General features: G+C 36.6%; 1 protein-coding gene across 3 annotated transcripts; it reads right to left on the minus strand.

Annotated features, from left to right (window-relative positions):
- Nucleotides 1-1,402: 1,402 nt before the first annotated feature.
- LOC137736754 (cullin-1) lies at nucleotides 1,403-8,570 on the minus strand. Of its 3 annotated transcripts, none has more exons than XM_068476011.2 (20): nucleotides 8,292-8,570; nucleotides 7,715-7,891; nucleotides 7,498-7,597; nucleotides 6,978-7,163; nucleotides 6,659-6,706; nucleotides 6,378-6,581; nucleotides 6,208-6,285; nucleotides 5,977-6,066; nucleotides 5,785-5,865; nucleotides 5,595-5,657; nucleotides 4,943-4,978; nucleotides 4,783-4,869; nucleotides 4,551-4,700; nucleotides 4,388-4,443; nucleotides 3,293-3,413; nucleotides 3,009-3,170; nucleotides 2,761-2,904; nucleotides 2,408-2,626; nucleotides 2,138-2,305; nucleotides 1,403-2,031 (listed from the first exon to the last, which is right to left on the minus strand). In XM_068476011.2, exons 2-20 carry the CDS (start codon nucleotides 7,852-7,854, stop codon nucleotides 1,930-1,932), a joined length of 2,235 nt encoding a protein of 744 aa, XP_068332112.2. In that variant the 5' UTR covers nucleotides 7,855-7,891; nucleotides 8,292-8,570; the 3' UTR covers nucleotides 1,403-1,929. The 3 variants fall into 3 exon arrangements, with proteins under 3 accessions (XP_068332112.2, XP_088538775.1, XP_088538776.1); XM_088682649.1 differs by having other exon boundaries at nucleotides 6,683-6,706; nucleotides 8,292-8,552; XM_088682650.1 differs by lacking the exon at nucleotides 5,785-5,865.
- Between the last annotated feature and the right edge of the window lie 969 nt (nucleotides 8,571-9,539).

A 9,539-nucleotide genomic window follows, 5' to 3' on the forward strand; every position in this document is an offset into this window, starting at 1 on the left:
AAACACATTTTAACGGGTACCAATTAATAATTCAATGAATTAATTTATCACCTCTAGTTTTGACGAGTATGGCCAACCTAAAAATTCTCACTTGGTCCCTTTCCGCTTTCTTATTAGAATGAGAAAAATTAACAAATTTATTATCATTCTTTTTGCTTAATTGTTTAAGCAAGTTTTGTTTGCGATTTCCATTGAAATCCCACATTCTAGTATATGAATCTAGATGAGTATATAGTTTATAGCTCAAGTAATTCAGAGTAATCACTTTACACTAGAGATCTGTTAAATTATTTTTGGCTTGATCCTTTGTTTCGCATTGGAATGATAATTAATCATCACTTGATTTTGATTATATGGCTTTCACACGACTGCTTATTATATTAAGATTTGATTCCGTATCAACTTGGTAACAAACACTACTCACATTTTCAAACTTCTGACTGAAAGCTACTTCCACCTCCCAATGTCAGGGCTTATATCATACCAAATTTTTTAGTGATATGCTACCATCATCAGTCGCTTACCTTCGTGAACAATTTCTAACCGTTAATGTATGTGACGCACATATCCAGCCCACCAATGATTAGAAATTGCCCATGACTTGACCTTAGAGCAAGTCCATCCCACTAAGACACTAAATGTCCAGGCGACTAGGCAAAGACAATTACTACTGTAGTGAATAATAATTGTCTGAGTGCATCTTCGTTTCATAAATGAATTGCCTGGGAAATTGATATTAAAAAAAAAAAATTTTAAAAAAAATCAGATATGATTTTTAACCATTTTGGTCACGTCACGTGTCATTGTTCGAAATTATAACTTTTTATGGATGGATCTTCGATTAGATCTTTAACCAATCCTATAGCGCCACGTGTCGTGATCCTATAAACATTTTTTTGGATAGATTTCCGATATTATTGGAAACTTTTGAGAGAAAGATTGATTGAAAGTATCTGAAAGCACTGAAATGCAGGGTGGAAGAGGAGATATTTATAGGAAAAAAATTAATATTTTTTGTATATTTCTGAATTTTTCTATAATTTTTTATCTAACCTAATTTTTTTTGTACCAAGATTACGTGTAATTTGGGATTACGGAGGAGCCGAAATTCATTGCTTGTCCCGCAAGCATAATAAACTGATTTTTGCACACCATTTTTTACCTTCTGCACAATCCCTCTTTATTTTGGCCCTCGATTCTCCTTCATTTGTTCAACCCAATGGCTAGCAAAGAGGAGTGTGCAACAAGTGAAATCTAACATCTCTGGATAACAAGCCGTGTGCGGCAAGGCCCACGTACAGTAAGGAAAATAATTCTAAAGTACGCATTCAAATCCATCAACGTAAATAAATAGATAGGCACCAAATACGAAGCTAATAACACAAATCGACCAAACATATCATGAAGCAGAAGAGCATAAGCATCTTGTAATCATATTGACAAATTCAGAGTTCACAAGCCATGTGTTTTGCAATCAAGACAAAGCACCCACCTGATAAATTTGATATCTGATTGTCAACATGCAATTTCAAGTGGACACACTGGGACCGAAAGTACGCCTCCTTCCAGTGGGGCAGAGAGACAGGTAACAAAGATGGATTGGTATAGTCATGCGATGGAAGATAATGCAATAATTAAACAAAGATACGATACGGTCCCATGGTGCACCGGGGACCGTATTACGAAGTCAGTTACAGATTTCCCCAGCAAGAGTGCACTACCCATACTAGCCATCCATACCTTACTCCAAAGGTAGAAATGTACAAAGTATTCTTGGCTCGTGCTTTTTAAGCAATCACTATTGGTCACCGATGCATTGGCATTTACAAGTGATTGTGCCACCTCGTCCACTGCTTGAACCAACTTCTTGTGCTAATTATAGCAGCAAGAGATACCACGCCATTTGAAGGATGATCAATTTAGACTGCATCATGCCAAGTACCTAAACAAATTGGGGTTGTCTTTGTCCCGTTCTAAGTAGTCTCTTGTGATTAGATCTTCGATCCTCTTTTTTATTGCTTTGAAATCGGGCTGAAGAAGAGACAAGGGAGGGAGGGAAACAAACATCACTCATTTAGAACCCAAGGAAAAGGGGTTTAAATAGTGTAAAACCAGAAAAAATAAGCACTACACTAACCTTGAACATGCGACCTAGCTGCTCTACGCACTCCATAACCAACTGCTGATGACCCAAAACTTTACGGCTCTTCATAATACGCACAATTGATGCATCGATGGCATACCTTCTGTCCTTGTCAACATCTTCAATTACTTTCTTCTTCTCATCCACCGGTGGAAGTGGAATCTGCATGGTGATCAGTGATCACAGTGATAAGTTAACTGATCACTCAGATAAACACAAAATTAGAAGACAAAATGACAAGATACCACGTAAGGATCCAAGTACCTTGATCCTCCTCATTTTGTCAGTAAACTTAGCGTTAAACTCAAAGTAATCAGTGGGAGAGATAGTTTTTGTGTTTGGTTCCTTGTTAAGGATCTTATACTTGGCACATGACAAGGAATGGAGTAGTCTGACAACATCATCATCAGTCAAATTTAACTGAGTCATAATCTCCGAGTAACTCAGTCTATCTGAGGTATTGAATAACAGCAGGGCTGAAGCCTAAAGTAAGATAAAGGAAAATCAGTCTTAGAAATAAATAAAACTCTAATAGATCGGCATCTCACAACCCAAAAGAAAAATACGAGAAATAGCCCACAGATTAGAGAGTTCAATTAATATCTTAAATACATCACCTGATAAGTCGTCACAATAAGCTCTATGGTTTTTGGTTCAAATTTCCCAACGATGTTACAAGTACCCAGTGAGTACATCCATGTAAGCTTTCTGTGTTTTGTCTTTGTTTGATAGAATTCCCTGAAAAGTTCTACGCACTTAACCTAAAGCAAGAGTGAAATATAAAGAAGTTAGAAACATCCCTGAGATTCTTAACCCAGCAGATAGTAAATTTTCCAAGGGAATTTTCTCAGCTGAATCGGTATACCATCTCTGGGGGTAGATTGAGGTCAAAAGTCTTGTAGCTTGGCCAGAAGCCAGTGGTCAAGACAGTAACCGTCAAATCAATACCAGGATTTGCCTGTGGATTATTTCTCAGATACTCCTCAAAGCCAACTTGGTTGTCCTTGGCCAATGTCAAATCAGTAACCTGCAAAAAAGAACCATTTTTTCTTTCTTAGTCATATCTCCAGCAGTAACCCTGAAATGCATGCACACAAGTAGAGAACATTAAAAACAACATTTCTTGAAGGATTTTTTAGGACAACTGACCATTCCATCCATCTTTGAGGTAAACTGACCACCACATTGTTGCTTCAGTTTTGTCAAAATACATCTCTCATGGTCATCATTAGCACTCTTGTCAAAAAGAAGACGTCGAGCAAGTTTTTTCCTGCCAGAAATTACACATCTATAGTTTACGTAATGCCTTCTAGTTTTAAACTAAATATAATCATCTATAACCTTTCCCAAAAACCAATGTATTAAAAGGTGGGGGAGTGGCCGAGGTGTCCAATGGATAGCCCAGCCTAGGCGTGAGGTGAAGCCTTATGGAACCTAAAATTTTAATATATATTATATACATGTATATTTATAACAACATAATACTCTGTAAAAACAAATATAACTATAACTAAATCAAAGATAATATCATCTTCTATATTACTAAGTCTAGTTGTACTTGGAAACTATGTCATATAGTCTCAAAATGTTATAATTATTTATTTTATTGTAAGCAATTACAGAGAACTTCAAGAAAAATAAGGATGAATGGTCACGATTATAGGAAAATAAAGGCAAAATAAAGGCTGAATGTTGCAATTATGCAATTATAAGTAATTTAAAAGGAAACAAAGGCTGAGTGGAGTAGTTATAGGGTATTTAAAATGACATAAAACAATAATTATGGGAATTTAAAGGAAAATAAAGAATTGAGTGGAGTATTTATAGGGTATTTAAAATGAAATAAATGGCGAAAATAAAGGGTTGAGTGGAGTATTTATAGGGTATTTAAAATGAAATAAAGGCTGAGTGGAGCAATTATTATGAAAATTTATGGGATTTAGAGAGAGAGCCCCTCATTCTTCTTCGTTGAAACTAGAACAGCATAAAACATTTCAGAAAACCTAGATTTTGAAGAAAAAAACGCCCAGATGAATGCCCCGGACGCCCTGCGGCGCGCCTTCGCCGCCCAGACGCGCTCCGGCAAAGCCTTCTGCCCACTCCCTCAAAACAGAGGCGGGAACACTGACGCCCAGCCTCAGGAGCCTCAGAGGCCGCCTGGCCAAGTCCTGAGGCGAGCCTTTTAAAACACTGCCAAAAACACATTAGATTGAAAGGAAGCAAGTTGAGCAATAAAAGTCATACCTATAGAACTCCGCGAACAGGTCTTTGTCACTAATATAAGCCAGCAGCTTTACCACCTGCAGTTTGATCGGCCTTTGTTTCTGAACTTTGTCTACCAGAATAAGAAAAAAGTAATATGGCCATGGAAGGTAAATAAATGGAATGGCACATCAAGAGTCCAGACCTTTTCAAGTGTCTCCTCAATGGCTTCATCACTCAACTTTTCACTCCCACCTTTCTTAAGAATGTTATCACAAAAAGTGGCAAGTAGTTCCGCACTAGAGCTTCCAGCAACACCCTTGTTGCAAAAGATCTCAAAAGCCTCCTTTAAGGCCTACAGATGCACAAAAAACTCAGTTATGCAGAAATAATTGGTGGCAGCAATAAGAATCTTACAGCCCTGTTAAAATACAAACCTTGTGGAAAAGAGTATGGTTTTGGAAACATTCATTGACGTATGCTATGTACTTATCATGCAGCTCAATCACTTTTCTAACAAAAACCTGAAAAGCACAATCATATTAGTGTCCCTCAAGCAAATCAAAAGTTCCACATGTGCAATGTTCCAGAAATTACCTGTTCCTGCAAACCAACCACATCCTTTTTCTCTGCCTGTGGGGGAACAAAAAAGTCAGCGTTCACGTACAATTAATTGTCGAATACCATTACATGAACAAACAATCTGAATCAAACGAAATGATCACTGGACTACTGATAAATCAAATCTGACATTATAAAATAGCTGTCTAGTTCGATATATGAAACAAGAAAGGTCAACTAACAGGACACTCTTTGGAAATATATGAACAATCCTTTCATCTTTACTGTTTATAACATATCATATCATGCCCTCTATGCAGATTTACTGAATCTATTAATGGTGCAAAGGAGCTTTTAATCCTCATGGATAGGAAATTTTTAAATTACCATAAAAATATGAAAGCAAAAGCAATATTTTAAGGAAGATTGTAAAGATTTAAAATTTCGGTCAAGAGTTTGGTTTTCATTTGAACCTATTTTCTATAGCTATATTATTTCCCCCATGTCAAGAGTTTGGTTTTCATTTGAATCTACTTTCTATGGCTATATTACTTTACCACATGGGACTATGGGAGTCTCTAATTTAGAATTTCAAACATAGTCTGACCAGTAGACAGTATTCAGTAGAAAACCTACTCAACAGACATGAATGTATAAAAATAAAATAAAAGATGGTCAAGGCATATACCTTCTTGTTGCTTGCTGCATCTTCTGCCTGTTTGACTAAGGCTGTTCCTTCAGCAGTAACATGCTGCATCATGGAACACCATGAAATATTAAAACCATGACAAAAAAAAAAACAGAAATGGAAAAATATATGCTAATGCTACATACCAGATCACCTTTAACCCAGAAAAAAATAAAGGAAGACTGCTAACCTGCTTGAATATTTGAGAAACAGGATCCAAACCTCGAGGTATCTTAGAAAATAGCCTGAACATTCTAGACAGATCATCCACCTTAAACAGAGAAAAGAAAAAATGATTAAGAAACAACATTCGTCTAGTTTTTTCAGAATTCCTTCAATCTAATGAACAAAGATGTAGATTTTAACATTTCTCCGAAGGTACCTTGTCATCTCGAAGCAATGCATGGCATCCTGAGTGCTCTTTCTCAAGTAGTTGGGTTGCATAAACAGACAACAGCTCATGTTGAACTTTCTACATTAAGCAAATAATAACAACATTAGCAGCCAGATTTCAAAATCTACAGATACTTGCATCCGGACTTACCTAGACTTAACATTCCATAGGAATATATATGCATATATGGTAAATTCATAGAAATAATCAAATTCAAACCTCAAGCAGCTTTGGCTCACTACTAGAGTGCAAGTAGTTAGAAACTCTATCTTTTTCCCGTTTCAAACACTCCTCTGCCTGGAATTTCACACAAAAATTAAGTTCATCCAAATAGTTCATATACGTGTATATAAAGTTAAAACTGATAAGACTAGCGTAATGGAGTTTACTTTCAGCATATAATCTGGACAAGAGTCTTCTAAGATCCAGTTGGAAGCTTTTCGAGAGTAATAGGCAGCAGAGTCTTTAAGCATGTCTGTTTCAAAGTCATTTTCATAGTGATGCATTTGTCCCATTCCAATCTCAACAAATATATCCAGAACATTCTTCAAGAGAGCTCGATCAATCTGCTCTCCTTCACGTTCTTGATCAATCTGATTTGTAAAATGTCCAGTAAATTTATTACAACTTAAATATTACAACATGTGGTTCAGGTAAAACAGAAACGTACCAGAGATATTACAGCACCTCTTACTTTTGGTTTCAATTCTTGATAGACCTAAAAATCACAATGATATATCACCCCATCATGTTACAATCCGTTAACTCACAAAAATCAGCTGAAGATGTGAAGGGAACATGACTGAAGACATCGTTCATATAAATTTTACCAAGAAATGGGTTGAGGGTGAGGGAGGAGAAGCGAATGTATATAAAAGAAAAGAAAAAGGGTATGAAAGTCAGCTTGAGCTATGGTTCAAGAGGCAATCAAAAGAATTCTCCAAACAACTTGATTTAAGATGGCATGTAAGGGTTCCAGTGCAACTTACCAGATCTCGGAAGCAAGTAAGTCCAACTTCATTTAGGGGTGGAAGTGACCTCCGAGCTATAAAATAGCGATCAAGATAATGAAAGAAACGAGAGAGCCACCTGACCATAATTTTATGGTTGGTCCACCTTTTGACAAGCTCTCTCAACATGAACTCATCATGCTTCTCTCGCAAAGATGGCAAAACCTGACATAAGCATATAAAATTAAACTAAGCAACAGAAAAAGCATTCGTAAGAGAAAAAGAAATAAAATATATATCTATATATAATTATATATATAACATCTCAAACAACACTTGGGGATTGGGAGCGCTTAATTAGCCCTGACTACACATGCCAAATGAATATCATATCAAGGTGCATTGAATTCTAACAGGTTAGGTGATGTTAGATAGTGCAGAGCATTAAGAATATAACTTTGGCTTAAGAAAAAACAGTTTGTAACACTGTAAACACTATGCAATCTGTTTTACCGTAAGTACTGGGACTAGGAAAAATATTAGCTAACTGCTTCCTCACCGTCGAAGTAATGTACTCTTCAAAAGATTCCCTGTACTTGTCATATAGCTGCTGTGAATAGTCATGTGGTGGCTTTTGAGTGCACATATTGTATATGGTTCTGTGAATAAAATTACGAACAACGAAACGCAATCAGCAATATTTATCTTTGAAGCATACAACGACAGCAAATAAAAATGACCACAACAGAAAGAAAAAAAAAGTTAGAAACAGATACGTGTAGAGCATCATGTAGTCCTCAGAACTGAACTGCGGCTCGGGCAACCCTTCTAGAATGTTCTTCAGCTTTGTGATCCCCTTCTGCATGAACTCCCATCCTTGTTCTAAATCAATGGTCTTCCGCTCGTTCATCGCCATCCAGCCAGACTCTAACTCGCAACCGTGAAGCCAAAATCTGCAAAAGTCAATCACCGAAACATCAACAAACTGAGCCAAACCCAAATTCCCAAATGCAAAAACCACAGACACATCAGAAACCCTAAATCAACTAGTTCAGTCAACTTCCCCTAAATTCAAAGTCAGAGAATCATAAAACCCTAATCTGTTTGACAGCCAATTAAAAATCCCCCAAACAGTGAAATTCCCAGAATTTCCCAACAATCAAACCTCAAGACTCAAACTTTCCGAAATCGAACTCCAAATGTGAAAATTTACCAAAATTACAGCTCCACTCAATGTTGAAAAGCAACAGTTCGTAACAGACAGTAATAAGTTAAAGAAACTGGTGTGAAATCAATCGGTGATCAGAAGAGAGATCAAGGTCGCGATATGTAAAAGTTAGCAGAGAGATTCACCTGAGCTGGGAACCGGAGAAACCCTAATCGGCGGAAAGAGAGAGAGAGGGGTCTGGAGGAGGAGGAGGAGGGCAGCCGAAGATGACGAAGTCCGACAGAGCACAGAGAAAGGGAGAGCAAAGGGTGAAAAAAAGGAGTATAGGGTTAAAGTAGTCTATCGAGATTCTAATAATCTCAGATGTAAGCACTTTTCCATTTTGGACATTATGAACACAGCAGACAGCTACTTGATGCATACGGATTTATGTTTCGCTGTAAAATGATTCCACATTAAAAGGCAATTTTCTTATGAAAGTCTCGAGTTTAAATGATCGATCATCTTTTTAATTTAATTTTAAGTCGTCTAATATAACTTGTAATAAAAATAAACATAATGGTAGGGAGATTAATATTTTACAATAAATTTGCAAATCAAATAATATACAACCAACATGAAATAATCACGTTTAACCATATTTTTTAATTAATAATACAACTATCAATAACCACATCATTTGGTTTACAAAATTTGGTTTCCTTAGCATTACCTAATAAAAATAAGTGTAAATTACACAAAACTATATCAATTATACGTCGAATCACAATCTTATAACTCTTTTTTTTAACATTGTAATGTCATACCTCGTTTGACAAATTTATTGCAATGTCAAACCTCCGTTTAATTTTCTGTTAAGTTGATCGTTAAATGGTGAAGTGGCAAATATGAGAACACTCATTTACCAAATTAAGCAAATTTCTTGTCTCAACAAAATTAAAATTAATGAAAAAAAAGTAACCACTCCCCCTCTTCTCTCTCCTCGCTTCTCTTCTCCCCATAGCGAACTAGAAGAATCGAAGCATCAAACCTAAACCATCTACATTTGCAACCAGCTTCAACACCTATAAATTCTCAAATGCTACAAACCAACTCAGCACATTGTTTCTACACTTGTGAAATTTCAATTATTGCAGTGTGGGGCATTATTCTCTTACATTCATCACCGCCAACCACCACAAGCTTGATTGACCGTACAAGGCGGCCGTGGAGGTTGAGCCACTGCTTGCAAACGATGAAGCTAGGCTTTTGTTGCGACCTAGTAGCTTGGCGAGGATCTTTAGGAAAATTTTGTTGGACAGTACAATCAATGTTTGCCCAATTGAGGATTAGGGTTTTGTGAGCGGGTTTTGATTTAGGGGAAGCTAGATGAGTAGTGAATTGGAATTACAATTCGATTCTTAAATCTCTAATATCCCAGATTCATTTTCCAC

This window comes from Pyrus communis, chromosome 13 (assembly GCF_041283825.1).
Source record: "Pyrus communis isolate YQ-2024b chromosome 13, ASM4128382v1, whole genome shotgun sequence".
In the NCBI taxonomy this organism is placed as follows: Eukaryota; Viridiplantae; Streptophyta; class Magnoliopsida; order Rosales; family Rosaceae; genus Pyrus; species Pyrus communis.

Excerpts from the sequence above, each read along its gene's own strand:
- LOC137736754 (XM_068476011.2), bottom strand. The coding sequence starts at position 7,854 with ATGGCGATGAACGAGCGGAAGACCATTGATTTAGAACAAGGATGGGAG. Across the intron at positions 5,658-5,784 it reads TTTCTCAAATATTCAAGCAG|CATGTTACTGCTGAAGGAAC; the intron begins GTTAGCAGTCTT and ends TCCATGATGCAG. Across the intron at positions 4,979-5,594 it reads ATGCAGCAAGCAACAAGAAG|GCAGAGAAAAAGGATGTGGT; the intron begins GTATATGCCTTG and ends GTTCCCCCACAG.